Here is an 18962-nt window from a genome sequence, read left to right as displayed (position 1 = left end):
ATGCAATCCTTGGAATCTTTTATAGATCCTTGTGTTAAAAAATTTGGGAATTCGTGGTGTTAAAAATGGGTATTTTTATACTTGATATCTTTGGGAGTTAGAGTTAGGCGCCAGTTTTTTTGGGACTTGTAGTCTTGGGAATCTATCGTATATCGTAATTGGGACTTAATTATTATTTGGATCAGTCCCACTGAGGATCCTATATTTTCGGGATTCTGGTCAAAGGTCCAGCATCAATACGTCAGTTTCATTTCACTTTCTTTCTTATTCTCAGACATAAAATAAAATAAAAATAAAAATAAAAATAGCCTTTATTTCTACTATTACCTTACAATAACTTGACTTACAATCTAGTATTTAGTTACTTTATCCTTAAACATTTTTAATTACTTCTACATATTATTCAATTAAACTAAACTTTAACCATTATTTATAATATAATAGTAGTCGCCTCTGTGGCGTAGGCCTCCCCCATGCATCTCCACATATCTCTATCGCGGGCCCTTTGCATCTGCATCTGGATGCAAAAGATGCTTATTCTCAGACAACGACACCCCAATTAACAAGAACTTAGGTATAAATCAATCAGTCCTCAAAATGTATAAAATGATTACCTGCATGTATAAGTAATCCAATGCTGCTAGATCTCTTTGTGCGAGCTCAGCTGCCGACGTCGGCATGAACACCACGCGGAACAGACAACGCATCTTGTGTGAGCCGGGCCGGGATGCGATCTGGAGAAAGTAATCATTTATTTAATCCCTCAAGTCCCACCATCACATGCGTAGGCAGAATTATTTATGTTGTAATATAGATATCTTGTCCGAAATAAAAGCTTTTTAATTTTATTCAAAAAGAATATACGAGCATCTTCCAGCTAGCCAAATTTCTCGTCTCCTGGTTCAAGAGTTTATTCGAGCACTTGATTATAATCTTCGAAATACTGAACTTCGCGAAGTGTAGACCCGATCACAAGCTGCATAAACTTTGGTCCGCATACACTCAAGTTGTTAAGGTCTCATAATCGTCCACGTCTAAATTTAAACAATTATCCTGACATTCCTGACCAGCTCAACTTGCTCTTATTTATTTAAATTTAAAAAATAAAGTTACGTACCCGTGCTAAAGACTCCTTAGGATCCAAAAGCGTCAGCTTATTTCTCCTCACACTCTTCACGTGTTCCACCACCAGACTAAAGTGTTCTTCAGCTATTATACACAGTTTATCCTTCAAGCTCGTCACAACATCGGCCACCGTGGTCGTCGTGTCGTATTTGAAGGACTTGGTCTGCCCGTTCTCGAGGAACACTTTGAGGACGTTCGCCATGGGGGGAAGGCAGAGGTCGCCGAGAGAGAAAGCTGAAGGCTGAAATGAAAAAGAATACGATTTAGTAAGGGCCAGTTGCACCAACCACATTTGACAGACTGATCAACGTCAGCCGGCGTCCCCCGGCGCTTTACTATGAAACTTTCCATACATAAAAAATTTGCGAACTCTTTAACGATACGAACAGTTTGGTGCAACCGACCCTAAGTGAGCGGGTCCGTGGCGCAGCGTGAACGTCCCGGGTCGCACGTGGTCCGTGTTCAGGTGGAATAAGGTCCATGTTGGGGCGCGAGCCCGGCCGTGCGCGGGGCGAGCACGTGCGCACGTTTCATTTACGTTGGATTTTATTATAAACCTTAATACAGACTACGTAGGACATAAAACTGATTGATTGAAACAAACAAGTGATTGATTTAGGGTCGGTTGCACCAAACTGTTCGTATCGTTAAAGAGTTCGCTAATTTTTTATGTATGGAAAGTTTCATAGTAAAGCGCCGGGGGGCGCCGGCTGACGTTGATCAGTCTGTCAAATGTGGTTGGTGCAACTGGCCCTTATTGTATTGTACATTGAGCTTTAACACGAATTTCATAAAATATTACGTTCATATTTTATTTTCTGTGATAATAACAGATTCGTGCAAATACTTACAGGGTACATGGGGGCTCCATTTAGCTGCACAGAATCCGCAAACCGGACTCTTGGAGGGCGGGCTCTCAACCTGGAAAATGTATAAGTGTAAATAAGTGAATTAATTATAAAAAACAAAAACCCAACTGCTACATATATTTTTGAAATGGTATTTTCACTAGCATTTGATACCCATATTGCTATGGTAAGAACCTCCTCCCCCCTTTTTACCATATGCGGGCGCCATTTTCCAAATTTATATAGCCTAGGGTATATCGCTAGTCACTACCACAATTCTGACGAATTCAACGACACCTCATATGTCAAAAACCGTTCAGCCACGGGCGTGCCAAAGAAACGGACATACATACCCACGCACGAAAAACTTTAGCGGTTACCCTTCTTCTGACGCAGTCGGATAGGTACAGGCTGACACGCACGGACTACACGGACGCTAGACACGTGCAGCAATATGTAGCTGTCTCACCTGGCGCGTTTAGCGTGTGACAGTAAAGCCGAGCGGCGCACAGGGTTGCCAGCTCGCGCCGGCTGACACACACGGACTACACGGACGCTAGACACGTGCAGCAATATGTAGCTGTCTCACCTGGCGCGTTTAGCGTGTGACAGTAAAGCCGAGCGGCGCACAGGGTTGCCAGCTCGCGCCGGCTGACACACACGGACTACACGGACGCTAGACACGTGCAGCAATATGTAGCTGTCTCACCTGGCGCGTTTAGCGTGTGACAGTAAAGCCGAGCGGCGCACAGGGTTGCCAGCTCGCGCCGGCTGACACACACGGACTACACGGACGCTAGACACGTGCAGCAATATGTAGCTGTCTCACCTGGCGCGTTTAGCGTGTGACAGTAAAGCCGAGCGGCGCACAGGGTTGCCAGCTCGCGCCGGCTGACACACACGGACTACACGGACGCTAGACACGTGCAGCAATATGTAGCTGTCTCACCTGGCGCGTTTAGCGTGTGACAGTAAAGCCGAGCGGCGCACAGGGTTGCCAGCTCGCGCCGGCTGGCACACGCGGAGCGTGACGCGCTCGGCGCACGCGCGTACGGCGGCTATCACATGCTCCCGCGCAGCTGTTGACACGTCCGCTCCGTTCACGCATAGGATCTGGTCGCCCGGCTCCAACTGGAATTGTGTTAATTTTATTTAAAATTTCTCTATTTCACCGTAAATCATTAGTATTATAGGATAATATACACAAATCAACCTAGTTTCACAGGGTGGGTAGGTAGTAGACGACGATAAAAATTATATATATATATGATGCAACTAAACTCGGTGCGTAGCCAAGATGCTAACCGTTTAAAACGCTCCGTAGCGATCGACATGCAACTGTCTCTGTCGCACTAATATGGAAGAGTGATAGAAAGAAATTACCGTATCGTTCGCTGCGGAGCGAATGATTGGCATATTGGCTAGACACCCTGAACTGCTGAAGAGTTACGTTGATTTGTTTTCCATCAGCCTTTAAAACTGATTACCTGCAATCGCTTCGGTTCTTTGACAAATGACCTTAATAAAGAAATGAAAGATTACAGCTTTTTAAAGCATGCTATATTGATTCACATGCTTTATATCGCTACATATAATTAATAAATCTATATTGAAAAATTTCGGAAATAACTTTGTGAAACGAGCTCGATCTATACACAAAGTTTATTTGCGAAATATTTCAATATGGATTTATTACAATACAAACTTGTACAAAATACGAAATCATTTACGCAAATTAGGTACTTATCCAAAAGTTAGAAACTTCCAAAACATCAAACAAAGGAGAAATATACCCTGCTTTTCATATTTACATCACTTAAAAAAAGTTTAAAGATAAAACGTAAGAAACTCATTACTTAAGATGAAAGAACCCAATCCCCTAGAAATTGAGACTCTACACACCGCAACGGCACAGTTATAAACATTAGAGTTTGCAGTATCTCAACTCAGGTGTCCATTATTTATGTGTCAGAATTTTGCTAATTTTCGACCCTCCCTACATCTATCGGAAATAAAAGAGAGATTCTCATTAATCTGAGCTCGAGCTTATGGTGGATTTGGGTAAAAAATCGAATAAAGAATTAATGAACGCCTTAGATATATTATGTATGTACAATAACTTTTACTCCCTAAGGGGCTTTAGGACGATTACGTTAATACTATTGTGAAACATACTGATATTGAATGGTAAACTACAGTATGCTTTGAACGAGATGTTCGTTGTATTTTAATAGCGCTTACGGTTGTTACCTCCTGATGACAGGTAAAACTACATACCCGTATATATCTAGCACAAGTACCTAACAGACAATTTAAAACCGATGTTTAAAAAAAATGTCTATACTTAATAATTATAAAAAACCGGGCAAGTGCGAGTCGTACTCGCGCACGAAGGGTTCCGTACCATAATGCAAAAAAAAAAACGAAAAAAAAAGCAAAAAAAAAAAACGGTCACCCATCCAAGTACTGACCACTCCCGACGTTGCTTAACTTTGGTCAAAAATCACGTTTGTTGTATGGGAGCCCCATTTAAAACTTTATTTTATTCTGATTTTAGTATTTGTTGTTATAGCGGCAACAGAAATACATCATCTGTGAAAATTTCAACTGTCTAGCTATCACGGTTCGTGAGATACAGCCTGGTGACAGACGGACGGACGGACGGACGGACGGACGGACGGACGGACGGACGGACGGACGGACGGACGGACAGCGAAGTCTTAGTAATAGGGTCCCGTTTTACCCTTTGGGTACGGAACCCTAAAAATACTTCAAAGGTAATTTTCTGGTCATGTAAACATTGTTAATACTCATCGTCGTGTATCGCTTCGTCGTAAACACAAACACAGTTAAACAACTGCTTTACTGGTAAACAATGTGAACTGTGTGTATCCCGGGTGAAAAGTTAGCGTTCGCCTTGTAACTTCTACTCTGATTGGCCCCAACGATACAATGATGTAATTAATTAGGACAACATTGTTAACGTTAACTTTTAGAAAGTTACACTCAAGTATCGGCAATTTTATTGAATTGATTTACATTTGGTTACGAAAGCGGATAGAAGATTGACTTTGTAAAGTGGGTATTTCAGCATATACATAGTTAACTAAGTATTACACTTAATGTTTTTCCGGCATAAAACTTGAAATTAGTTTCCTAACTAATCAGCAGACATCGGACATTTTATAGCATTTTCGGTGCAGCGGAGTGGTGTTAACGGAATTGTTATAAACAATTTCAACCCTAATGATTAATTAGCGTTAATTACGTTAATATTAACCTAATTTACCATTTAAGTTGGAATTATCTATACCAATTCCGTTAACACCACTCTGCTGCACCAAAGATGCCATTAAATTTTCGATGTCTGCTAATCAGTAGGTATTGTTACTTAATAGGTTTTAATAGATCTTTAATAGACTTAAGAGCAAACGATTCAACGAAGTATTACTGTTTTGTCGCTTAAAAAGTGTTTAAGGGGCTACCCGAGATTTTCATCGATTTTTGACAAGTTTTGAATCGTATCTCCTTTTTTTGCACTACAGATAGAATTATAAGACAAACGGTTATCGGTTTTTCAATCTTTTATCTCCGGTTTTGTCCACTGGATTTTGAAAGAAATCAATACTTTTTTTTTTATGATTTTTTTAAACATTGTCTAAAAAAACACTTTTTTCGTATCTAGTTTGCAGTGAAGGATCTTACACATACGAAATCTACATATTTGGGTTCGTCTTTGACGTCTCGAAAAAGGTGTCCAGGGTTTTAACTTTAAACTAATTAACACAAAAGTTATGGCCAGAAAACCAGTTTTTCAGCCTAAAATTGTTCAACTTTGATGCCAAATATCTCGAAGACAATGAACTTTGAAGTAACTATGGGATACTATATTGCTAAAAGCCGTTGCTGTTAATATAATCATCATCATCATCATCATCATCTCAGCCATAAGACGTCCACTGCTGAACATAGGCCTCCCCCTTGGACCTCCATACGTGCCGGTTGGAAGCGACCCGCATCCAGCGTCTTCCGGCGACCTTAACAAGATCGTCTGTCCATCTTGTGGGTGGACGTCCTACGCTGCGCTTGCTAGTCCGTGGTCTCCACTCGAGCACTTTTCGACCCCATCGGCCATCTTCTCTGCGTGCAATGTGGCCTGCCCATTGCCACTTCAGCTTGCTAATCCGGTGGGCTATGTCGGTGACTTTAGTTCGTCTACGGATCTCCTCATTTCTGATTCGATCACGTAGAGAAACTCCGAGCATAGCCCTCTCCATAGCTCGTTGAGCGACTTTGAGTTTTGAGATGAGGCCGATAGTGAAAGACCACGTTTCGGAGCCGTAAGTCATCACTGGTAACACACATTGATTAAAGACTTTCGTCTTGAGGCACTGAGGTATGTCGGACGAAAAGACATTACGTAGTTTCCCGAACGCTGCCCAACCGAGTTGGATTCGGCGGTTGACCTCTTTCTCGAAGTTGGACCTACCTAATTGGACTACTTGTCCTAGGTAGATGTACGAGTCAACAACTTCGAGTACCGAGTTCCCAACAGAGACTGGGATGGGCACAACATTGGCATTTGACATAAGTTTCGTCTTGTCCATGTTCATTTTCAAGCCCACCCGTTGTGAAACTCGGTTGTGGGCATCGAGCAGCATGCTGAGTTCCTCCATCGATTTTGCCATGACTACGATATCGTCGGCAAACCGAAGGTGAGTGATGTATTCGCCGTTGATGTTGATGCCAAGTCCTTCCCATTCCAGGAGCTTGAAGGCGTCTTCCATTACGGCAGTAAACAGTTTCGGAGAGATAACGTCTCCCTGCCTTACGCCTCTTCGCAATGGAATCGCCCTCGTGCTCTGCTCCTGTACTCGGACCGACATGGTGGCGTTACTATACAAATACTTCAACACTTCGATGTACCGATAGTCAATATGGCATCGCTGAAGAGACTCAAGCACCGCCCATGTTTCCACCGAATCGAAGGCTTTCTTATAGTCCACAAACGCTAAGCATAATGGCAAGTTATACTCTTCGGTCTTCTGTATAACTTGCCGCAGCGTATGGATGTGGTCTATGGTACTATAGCCTTTTCGGAAACCGGCTTGTTCGGGAGGCTGGAAGTCATCAAGTCTGTGTTCGAGACGGTTCGTGATGACCCTTGAAAACAGCTTATAGAGTTAATATAATAAGCTACAAAAAAACATTAGAAAACCAAGGGATTCAGATCGAAGGTCATTGGCGTGGGGTAGCCCCTTAAGTACTAAGTTTTTTTAAATATAATGTTCGTTTTTACGGTATTTACGCTACTAGTTGCTGGAAAATACAGATTTAACACATTCACTGCCCCCAACGCACATGTGCGTTCACCGTCATATAAGTTTGTTCCTAGGCCACGCCCCCTGGCAGTGAATGCGTTAAGCTCAACATGTGTAAAAAAACGTGTAGCGCCCCCTATCGTATTGTCCTCGATATTTTGATGATAATATACTAACCTTCCCAACGCTGGGCGAGTTGTCAGTGACGAAGCGAACAAGTACGGGCCGCTCCGAGCCCGCCACGAACCCGAAGCCCAACTCCGGGTCCCTTTCCAGTGTGACGTCACGCGGCGCGGGCGGAGACTCGCAGGAGCAACCCTCGGGTGACACGTAGGTTGTTGTCTTGTTGACATGGCTGGAAATAAATGGTTTATTTGTTTACTCAATAGCTAAAAAAACTTTAAAGCTAAAACATTCTAATGCAGGTACCTAATGTAACGAATAACAATATCTCTAATAGAGGCTAGTATAGTTCATGTAAATAAGTAATTTATTTATTGTAAACTATGTAGGTACATAAAGGTAACACTTTGCACGTTTCACGTGCACATGGGTGATTCTTAAATTGTGTCCAAAAAAAAATTTTTTTTCATAAACGTTTTTATTTTTTACATAATATTACATAAATCAAAAGTACATACAAAAAGCAATTTTTTGATTCATATGGTCAAGCTTAATACCCTCAGGAAAGGTAAATTAAATGAGTACATAAACACGGTTGTGACAAAGTGTCCCTCAGTCGTGACATTTCGGCATTATGGTGGCCAACTCGGCTATTTTGATTTATATAGTTATTTTAACATAGCCTAAGTCACTCCTATGACTACGATAAACCTAATGACAGCTCAGACGTTGAAATCCGTCAAACTATAAAGGCTGTAGAGCGTGACAAAGAATTCGATACACATCATACATACATACAAGCGAAAAACATTTTTTTTGCTTTGGCAGCCGCCCGACTAATAGCAAATGATCTGTAGCTAATAAAAATGCATTTCTGAAAAGTGCACGTGCCTCTAAATTAATCAAATGAATTAAGAATGACACGACCACGTGTCTGTATGTCACGAACGTGGACTCAATAGTCCGTGGTGGTGACAGATTTTTGAGGCCACGGTCGTGATAATTTGGAACATGTTCGATATTACATAAACATTTCCTTTGATTTTGCAAATGTTAAATAATTAGCTTAATCTGCAATGTATGAGGTATATCTTATGTTACAAACAATAACGTGAAACTGCAACTTACTTTTAAAACTCTAACATGGCGGTGACGCGTTAAGGTTGACCGTTTTTTCAAATGAACACAAATAAATAATTTCCGACAAAACTTCTCCCTTCAGCCATTTGTAAACCTGACAACAACACAGTGTTGCTGTTCTAAAAAATCTTTAATAAGGCTGCCAGTAGTAAAGATAATTTTCTACCGAGTACCGCATGTTTATATTACCACGCGCGGTGGTGACGCGAAAACTAATCACAAAATGTATGTTGTTTAAAATTATATAAAATCGTTATAAATCCATACAATTTTTAAACAGTGTTGTAGAACAAGGATTAGTGTTTTATATTTGATATAAATTATTGCAAAATCACTTCATATTTTTTCAAAAAAAACAAACAAATATCACAAAATCTGGGGAAGTCACACTACACGGTCCGTGACATTTCGCACTTGTAATTTTTTTTTATATGTTTCTAATACTCTGAGGACAATACATTTAGGTTGACCTAAAACTAGAGGTAAATTGCTAAGTATATTGATATAGAGTTTACTTATTTTCACAAAAATACATGCTATTCTTACGTGTTACACAAAAAATGCATAAGAATAAGAATTACACACATGCACTTTTCTTTCATAATACCTACCTACCTAGTATTGGCTGATGTTATTATACTTCCTAATTATTTTGATCTTTAATTTTGAAATGCGCATATTATATCCTGTTTCACCAATGATAGGACTAGACTTTTTTTGTTAATAGCAGTTTTGTTTCTGGTTTCTCACAATAACATTTTAGTTTGACCTTGTTCATCTGTCTGGCTGTCTGTCCGATCTTAGCTTATTCATACTCTCATAGTTATAAATGATATAAAATCAGAGGCAACATATGAGCTACAAAAGCCAGACGTACTTAATATATTACTCCGTTGGAAACTAGTGACGTAAAACTAAAGTATCTCCTTCATGTGGATCTTTATAGCAAAAGAAGATCTGTTTCTGTGTCGTGAAACGTAAAACATCGCAATCCAAGTGCTGGCAAACTTAGTTGTATCCTTATATCGAAAACATGACGACGAATTTTAGTGTCTGCTTTGCAAACATACTAAATTATGCAGCAGTGTCCTGTACTTGATTAATTGGACATAATTATAATAATGTGCTGCTAATTACTTATCTAAGACAAATGTATAAAGAAAAGTAGTTCAAAGTCTAACAAGCGGATGGTAGAGTTTCGTTTCCAATGCTCTTTTACCAGATGCATGGATTAAAACTATTTTTTTTGGAGTAGAATTAGCTTTTAATTTAACTGATTTTATTGAGACGCCATATGCGTTAGTGTTAGACCAAGAAAAGACTGCGACGATTTTGAGAGCACACGCAGTTCAAGTGTTATTTTAAACGTCAAACTTCTATGAAATTATGACGTATAAATAACACTTACACTGCGTATGCTATCAAAATCGTTGCAGACTTTTCTTGGTCTAACTCTACGACCCTACACAAAGTTGGATTTCTTGCGGAATGCCAAATCTTCACGGTTGTCTAATTCCTAAAATTAAATATGCAGAAAGACCTTAGCGAACTCGGCGCCGTCGACTGGACAAAGACGGCTTTGGACAGAGGAGCATGGCGGTCTTTGGTGTCGGAGGCCAAGATCCACTTCGGGGTCGTTGCGCCAAAGCAGTAAGTAAGTAATATTCTAAGATTCTATACTCACTTGATGTAATAAGGCTTCCCCCGACTATCCAACGCTTGCTCCCATCCATAAGGCAGTTCCTCTTCTTCCGGCTCCTGGCTGCTTCTGCTGCCATCTCTGGAGCTGGGCCAGCTCTCGACTGGAGGCAGCCAGCTCGCCGTCTGAGTGATGTGACTGAAAATAAATGAAACATTATGAGTGTGATGTAACAAGAGAAAGATAGATTTAATTTTTTGTCTCATTGGGCTGTTGGTCTGATTCAAAAAAAAAAAACCGGGCAAGTGCGAGTCGGACTCGCGCACGAAGGGTTCCGTACCATAATGAAAAAAAAAATGAAAAAAATGCAAAAAAAAAACGGTCACCCATCCAAGTACTGACCACGCCCGACGTTGCTTAACTTTGGTCAAAAATCACGTTTGTTGTATGGGAGCCCCATTTAAATCTTTATTTTATTCTGTTTTTAGTATTCGTTGTTATAGCGGCAACAGAAATACATCATATGTGAAAATTTCAACTGTCTATTAGCTATCACGGTTCGTGAGATACAGCCTGGTGACAGACAGACGGACGGACGGACGGACGGACGGACAGCGAAGTCTTAGTAATAGGGTCCCGTTTTACCTTTTGGGTACGGAACCCTAATTAGATTCCCTGTGGCAACGTAGGTCCGTATCCTACTAACTGCGCCATGTAGAATATGTAGTGAGACTATAACTGCCGTCCGTCCGGGTTTCCCCGGATTTGTCCTAGTTTGGAGGCCGTCCGGGGGCCGTCCGGGTGGGTTTTCAAAAAACCCGGACACTTTTCATGTGAGGAAACACCTTATTGAGTTTAATTATTTACCGCATTATTGTGTACAAAGTAGGTAAAAACCGTATAAATACACGTCCGGGGAAAAAATCCGATTTACGCCAAATGTCCGGGTTTTCTTAAATCTTTGTCCGGGTTCGGCGAATTTAGAGATGGCAGCCCTAAGTGAGACGGAGAAATAAATAATACGCATAGGTGGGCTCTGGTTGTAAGAATGATTCTTTATTGATTTATGAATTTTATGATAGTATATATGACAAATTATATGGACTTGGATATAGACATAGATGAACTTATAAGAGTTATAAGCAAGGGTGACGAAACCACGGTCTTTCGACCGGATTCAGTCCGCAAGCCCCTTACTTGTGGGCCGACTGAAAAGTAAACGAGAGAACCGAAGACCTGTTTATTTTTAAATGTATTGAAAAAACAGTAGATAATTTTCATTTATATATTATTACATTTGTCTATTTCCTTAAAAAAGTGCAAAATTGCAGTTAGGTGAGTAATACATTTCAGGTGTGGATAGTCAGTGAGCCGACGGCTATGCGACGTTGGACGTTGCTGCAATTTTTCGCGGACTTCGATTAACTAGCACCACCACTGCCTAACCATTAGTAGATCTTATATCGTTGCAATAAGGTATATATTACAATGTCAGTTAACAGTTTGGACGGTGGGACACAAAACACGCTTGTGTAAAATCCGGATGCCATGAAAATACCTATCGGACATTTTTGTTTCAATAAAATTTAAATGATTCCACTGGCGAGCGATAAAAGTTAAAGCCTGTTGTGAAATTGGGCGGAAAATTCTTTGAGCGATCCTTTTTTCGTGTATGAATGTTACTGATGTGCATTTACAATATGGTTTAGGATTTATTTATTTTGTGGATTCCGTAAGAATTTGATTGGGATCACGGGACTTTAGTTCCTATTGTTTTTTTAGCGTTTGTCTATATTTATTTACTTTTTTATCCTTATTTTATGCTCTATTCAATATGATATACCTGATATGTAGAAGTCCAATTATAAATAGGGACGGTATATAAACCTACAAAAGTAAAATAAAATTCAAATATATTTTTTTTATTAATGACGTGTGCAATTAAAATAATAAATACAAATTACAAGCACATTCAGAGTTCTAACCAACATATGTCGAACTTAAACCAGTCATCAAATAAACAATTCACCCCTAAATTATGCAACCTTCGAACTCGCACGCAATACTCACCCCTTTTGAATGCTTGTTAACAACTTTAACAAGCTGGCAGTTACTCAAAAGATGAATGTAGTAAGTACATAATTCAATTCGTATTTCTTACTACCTTTATGAGAAGTAAGGCAATAACCATATTTCATCTGAGATTTTCAGGCCAATTTACATGACGATGTATACTTATCTTTAGTAAGTTTTCAGTTCCTATAATTACGAGTTGTTTAGTCAACTTGAGTTCCTACTAGGTGGTTAATAAATATGATATAATCCCTAATATAAAAATACATAAAAGACATATTTAATAACAAAATGGCATACCAATAAATTCTGTACTGTTACAAAATATTACGAACTCCTAATCTAGCAGCAATACCCAACTATCCTGTTTAGACGACCACGGTTCCACTGACTCGAGCCCGAGGAAGGACCCCGGAAGGGCCCGAAACATGTCGCCAATTATTATTATTATATAAGCCTATACGGTGTCCCACTGCTGGGCGAAGGCCTCCCTCCTCGATTTCCATTCGTCTCGGTTTTGAGCAATCTCCGGCCAGTCGTTAAGATGTGCGTCCAGGCCGTCCCGCCATCTCCGTCTGGGCCTGCCAGCTCCTCGCCCGTCTTGCGGCACCCATACCGTGGTTATTTTGGCCCACCTCTGTGGGTGCATGCGACAGACATGGCCGGCCCAGTCCCATTTCAGCTTGGCGGACTTAGTTCCAACATCAGTAATGCGCGTTTTTGAGCGCAGCGTAGAGTTACGGATTCGGTCAATCCGTTTTACTCCTAGTATGCTGCGCTCCATAGCTCTTTGGCAAACCTTCAATTTGGTCTTTTGCGCCTCGGTGAGTGACCACGTTTGAGCACCGTAGGTTAGGACAGGCAGAATGCACATGTCGACGAGTTTCCGCTTTAAAGTCAGAGGAAGGTCGCCCTTCATCAGCTCCATGTCGCCAATAACGACTAAAAAAAACCGGGCAAGTGCGAGTCGGACTCGCGCACAAAGGGTTCCGTACCATAATGCAAAAAAAAAACGTAAAAAAAGGAAGAAAAAAACGGTCACCCATCCAAGTACTGACCACTCCCGACGTTGCTTAACTTTGGTCAAAAATCACGTTTGTTGTATGGCAGCCCCATTTAAATCTTTATTTTATTCTGTTTTTAGTATTTGTTGTTATAGCGGCAACAGAAATACATCATCTGTGAAAATTTCAACTGTCTAGCTATCACGGTTCGTGAGATACAGCCTGGTGACAGACGGACGGACGGACGGACGGACGGACGGACGGACGGACGGACGGACGGACGGACAGCGAAGTCTTAGTAATAGGGTCCCGTTTTACCCTTTGGGTACGGAACCCTAAAAACAAGTGAGTGAAACCGTTGTCGTCTAGGTAAACAGTTTAAAATATGTCTCACGAAAGTTTAATCTACCCAACTATTCATTTAAAAAGCATAGGACTCTCATTTAAACTTAATATAACCTGGCATCACGTGCCTACTTAACATACAATATTCATAAAAAGGTTTTCCACGCAATAATCGCGATCCCGAAAGGCTGCATTCGAAATTATTAATCTCTACCGTAAAACCACTCAGTTTTAGTCTAAAAACTCCCAGCAATGGGCTAAAAGGTACTCGAATATTTTGATTAAAATTTGATTAATTTTTGAATAATAAAAATCTTGTTCAAAGTGTTATTGATAGCTTAAATATGCAGTAAACTATGAATGATTGCTTTTATTAGAATTCATTTTAAAACGCGTTTAACCATATAAGAGTCAACACTCGGCAGTCCATGTGGCTGCTTGTAAAGTCCAGGTTATCGCTCTACATGGGCTCAAAACCGTACACTGTCTTGTACTAACAGTACACTGCATAATCATCGTATAATTTAGCTCTCATTACCTTGACACTGGCTAAATTGTCCCAATAGACTGAGGTTATTTTCTTTTAAAAACCTGAACTAATATCACAGCAAGTTTATATTTTATAACTTCCAATGCCGCACCGAGGCACGAACCGTATTTCAGACTCCACTTATCTGTGTTAAATGTTTCAACATTTTTTGCGCTGAAAAGGCCTTATGATTTACTACGGCGCTTATTTCGGTTGTTTACCGTGGAAACTTATCGTATTCAAACTGGTTCTCTTCTTATTTTGGTATTCCTTTGTTTTGTTTAAAACATTTAACTTTTTTCAGCAATTTAACCTTTTTTGTGATTTTTTTTATTTTTTGTATAATTATCTATCATCATGATTGCAAAGTTTTCTGAGTTTCTGAGTCTTCAAGTATGTTTGTATATACACTCACAATTCAAATACAGGGTGATTAAGGAGATGTGAGCAGGACTAACACTGCGCATTGCGTAAATTATAAGCAACTGTTTCGTATCAGTATTAGTGAGGTTAACGTTAATTTTCTAGTCGTGTTGAAAAAAGAAAGTTATTAATTTATTTACGACATGCATGGTCACCCTACAATTAGAATACAAAACTACCGATATTTTGTGTCAAATTGAAAGTCATCACTGTCATCACGGTCTGGTTACTTTTGAAAACTCGTATCTCACTCAAGTTTGACAGTTTATTTTTTTCGTAATCAAAATGCTGTCATTACGGTGAAAGAGGTTTTATGTTTATTAATTAGGTCTTGTAGGGTGACCATGATTGTAGAGAATTAAATTTGCCCTCACCAAAAAGTAAAAAAAATAGGAAAAAGTGTGGTTGTTTCACCTAAATACGACGGTTAATGACCAATTATCAGTTACTGAGTGTGCACGATTAGTCCTGCTTACGTCTCATGAATCACCCTGTATATACATTATATTGTACTCGAGTTTAGTAAAAGTATGACTTCTTCTATTTTTATTTTTATTTTATTGGTATTCAGGACAACAACAGCCGTAAATATACAACTTACAAAGTATTATTACATAATATAAGGCCAATAACAGTTATCCGTTCTTCTTATAAGAAAAAAGTACAAGAACTGCTTGCTGTTGTATTATGTATTTTAAATTATTTTAGAGACTAAATTATTTTTAATATGAACAAGTACAAAATAAAGAAGGTTTGACACCAGAGATTGGACTGTACTAATAAAGGTGTATAAGAATACCCCTTGCATGAAGATATATCCGTCTATTGTCTTGTCCCCTCTTCCCACAAGCCATTCAAAACCCCTACGCCCGCAATGTATGTTCAGTTCAGGCTGAAACAACTACGTCTATAAAATATTAATTAATCCCGTGAAACGTTAATAAGGGGCTTCAAAAATCAAAGGCCACGTTTGAGCCAATATTTGAAGAGATAAGACACCTGAATCCGTAATATGCTTAGAGTTGTAGTCCGGGAGACGAACGGAAAATGATGGATGCCATAGACTATTAATCATAAAACCTTAACCTTCTTAAAAAGATTTTTGCCCTACAAAGACGTTTTACATTTTATGGGCAAAAATGTACTGAAGGCTAACTAGGTATCAGAATTGTCAAGCATCCTAAAACACCTTTTTCGAATTATAAGGGTCTCCCCAGATATATCGACGCGCATTCGGCAAAATCCGATAGGAAACAGCTTTATGTCCGCGCAATAAGCGCGAAAAAGCCGTCGACACGTCGGCAGGTGCCGGCCGATGCGAGCCGAGCCGAACAACGACTTTTTCGCTCTTATTGCGTAGACATAAAGCTTTTTCCTATCGGGTTTTGCCGATTCCGCGTCGACATATTTGGGGGAACCCTAAGACTATAATTAGAAATAAATGTCATAATGCTAAATAAAATGTGACCATGACGTCTGCCCAAGACTGAAATTAAAACAGTCTTCAACATTTGCGACTTACAAAGGCCATCTGGTAACCCTCTTTTGATGCCTGCCGCTACTGCTATAAAGATGCTGGTTCGACCTCATCCTTGGGTAATTTTATTTAGTGCAAAACATATCAAACAACAATATTTATTCATGCTCAAAAATTAAAAATATAAATTATTTTTTAGTATAGTAACAAGAATATTTCTGATTAATCGATTGTAAAGGAGATAATTTTAATAAATAACGTATTTACGAGCAGGTACATTTCTTTAGCGCAGTGAGGTACGCCAATTTACCCCCGTCTCTCGGCCTAAACGTATAATATGGCTGATACAGCCTGGGGTGTTTGAACGGTATCTTTTATTAGCGATATTAAAATTGAGGATATTACAATATTAGAGTTTTATTTGCGCTTCGCGGTTATTAGATTACGACGAGCAAACAGGTTTCGTGTGGGTTTAATAAGATTGGACTATTACACGCCTATCATGACTTTTATTTTGTCTTCTTGGAATTTTATTACAAACACGCCTTGGCTAATTATTTTTTCGAAATAAACTCAATTTAGGTTGCGTTTTTTCATGTTTATGACATTCAGTGTTATTAGCTACATTAGGAGTCTCGAAAATTTTATTTAGGTATTTAACATGTTCGAGCCTCACGAGAATTACATAGTTAAAATAGGTATTTCTAATTGCCTCTTTTGAAATGACTAATAATTAGATATCGGTGTGATTTTAGTATATTTGATACGTCAAACCAATACATATGTATTTAAAAACGACCCTGACTTAATGAACTAAGTAGCTATTAGTATTTTAACTTTGTCGCGTGTTAGATCTCGGATTTCTCCCGATATTATCTACGATAATGTTATTAATTTGGTCTTCTATATAGGTATATCTTCTCTGGTATCTAAGTATTATTAGACCATATCTACCCCATGCATCTCCAAAATTTCATTTACCTTTACTAACTTCCACTACGTATAATTTTGCTCACTTCAGAGGAATCTCATTCCCAAGCTAACTCAGAAATCGTGCCGCGCATATATAACATATCCATGTGAGATACCACAAATATTCGCTCGATTTGCAACTTTGTCTGAAAGGAATAAAGGTGTAGATATTTGTGCTGTAGTACAGGGTCCGATCTCGTGTTCGAATACTGATCAAGTTCGTTAAATAAAATGGAGTTAGATTAAGTGGGAGTTTTGGGCCCAATTTTATGGTCCCATCGAGATTGAACAGATACTTGGGGGTACACATTTGTTATGAGTTCATTGGATCCCGCTAGCTTCGACAAATAAGACTGTAACTAACTATGTAGTTACATGCACGTTTTGTAATTATCTTATTTTTAAACCCATTTGCAATATCTATTATTTATTTATTTAAACTTTATTGCACAAAAGAAAAACTTATCGTACAAAAGGCGGACGTGATGCGCAAAAGCATTCTCTGCCAGTCAACCTTATTATTCTGTTAACTCAGTTCAACGCTTAAAAAAAATTAAACCTAAATGTGTGTTTGTTCTATTTTGTTGCCGTTGTTTACAAAAGGGTTAAATTATGTAACTTAATTAATTTCAAATACTTTCAATGTGTGTCTCAAGGGCCCTTTAACATGGCAATAAAATATTTACAACAGCTTTATTTCGAATAAAAATATACAGCAACATAAATAGACCTAAGGGTACGTTACCACCTACCCGAATCATAATTTAATATTTAAAAAGATTAACTACCTACACAAACATATAACAATTACTTAACCTAGATTATCAATTTTTTTTTATTGATTTCCACAGAAAGTCGCCATTATGTACCCATTAACGTAAAATTAATCTTATCCTACGCGAGAATTTCAATATTTAAATGGCAATACTTGCTAACGACACAATAATGTCAATGCAAATTAGGCATTACATTTACTAACCCTCAAACCTATTAGACCTAAGCCCCTTATAGGCACTTAACATAAATCTATTCCCCACATCGCGTCTCGACATTAATTCTAATTAAAGGAATTCCCGACACAATGTTTGAATTTGCCATATGTCTATTTGCAATATTAAACCGAAATCCATATTAAATGTGATCCTCGTTTTATTTTGGACTTAATATGAGAAACGATAAGGTTGAAGTTTCGGTGCGGGATGCAGGTCTTTTTTCAAGCCACTTATTATTTCAGCCTTTCTTGAATAATGTGAGCTTCCCTAAAGGATATGGAATGAGAATTACAAGGCATTTAATTTTAGGTCTAGGCGGCGTGGTTTCTTTTAGAAATACAATATAATCAAATGACTTGAAAATTAAAATTTATTTTTATAAAGTTTTCGTGCAAATAGAAAGATTTTTTAACTCGGTAGGTATATTTTTTCGTATAAAGCTTTTCTTTATAAAAAAGTAAAGTAACAAACGGTGAGTAACCGTGAACAGTGCCTATTCATTCAGGTACAAGATAAGAATATTCTTACTACAGTATTATTTTCTAATTATATTTAAGACGAAACGGGAGCTGAGCTAAAAGTCAATTTTGAGATTTCAAGCTGAATATACCCGTCGCTCTGACGGGGCGTGAGAGACTGTATTTGTGTGTGTAATGCACGCACACAGATGCGTACGCTTGCACCCGCGCGCGCCTCATTGCCGACAATTTGCAATGTCATTTTTCGTGCGTTACTGCCACGAGGCGTTCACTTATTACTTACTGTGTTGCGATTGAATTTTTTGACCCGGCTTACGTTTACGGAACTCGATAATCTTTCTACTACTGTGACTTGGCTTTGTTTACTTGACTTTGCTGATCAGCTTATTGTTTTGGACTCCGTGAGTTGTGGTTACCTATTGGACCGCACGCAATTCATCTACCTTTATTCAAGTATACCTATACCTTTTGT

At 39.0% G+C, this 18962-nt stretch overlaps 1 protein-coding gene and 1 long non-coding RNA gene across 2 annotated transcripts in view; both read right to left on the bottom strand.

Annotated features, from left to right (window-relative positions):
* Window positions 1-18962, bottom strand: part of LOC134794095 (uncharacterized) — a 304721-nt gene that overhangs the window by 13216 nt on the left and 272543 nt on the right. Inside the window, exons 3-8 of the mRNA XM_063765791.1 lie at window positions 10242-10394; window positions 7472-7649; window positions 2923-3104; window positions 1977-2046; window positions 1118-1366; window positions 615-734 (exon numbers count right to left, since the gene is read on the bottom strand). Coding sequence (XP_063621861.1) covers window positions 615-734; window positions 1118-1366; window positions 1977-2046; window positions 2923-3104; window positions 7472-7649; window positions 10242-10394 — 952 coding nt within the window. The remainder of the gene's footprint in view (window positions 1-614; window positions 735-1117; window positions 1367-1976; window positions 2047-2922; window positions 3105-7471; window positions 7650-10241; window positions 10395-18962) is intronic.
* The window catches only part of LOC134794103 (uncharacterized), a 207212-nt gene that overhangs the window by 38299 nt on the left and 149951 nt on the right, over window positions 1-18962 (bottom strand). The window lies entirely within an intron of this gene.

Source organism: Cydia splendana, chromosome 10 (assembly GCF_910591565.1).
Source record: "Cydia splendana chromosome 10, ilCydSple1.2, whole genome shotgun sequence".
NCBI classification, from domain to species: domain Eukaryota; kingdom Metazoa; phylum Arthropoda; class Insecta; order Lepidoptera; family Tortricidae; genus Cydia; species Cydia splendana.
The sequence above is the reverse complement of the archived record's forward strand: the minus strand, read 5'-3'. Positions and strand labels throughout refer to the sequence as shown.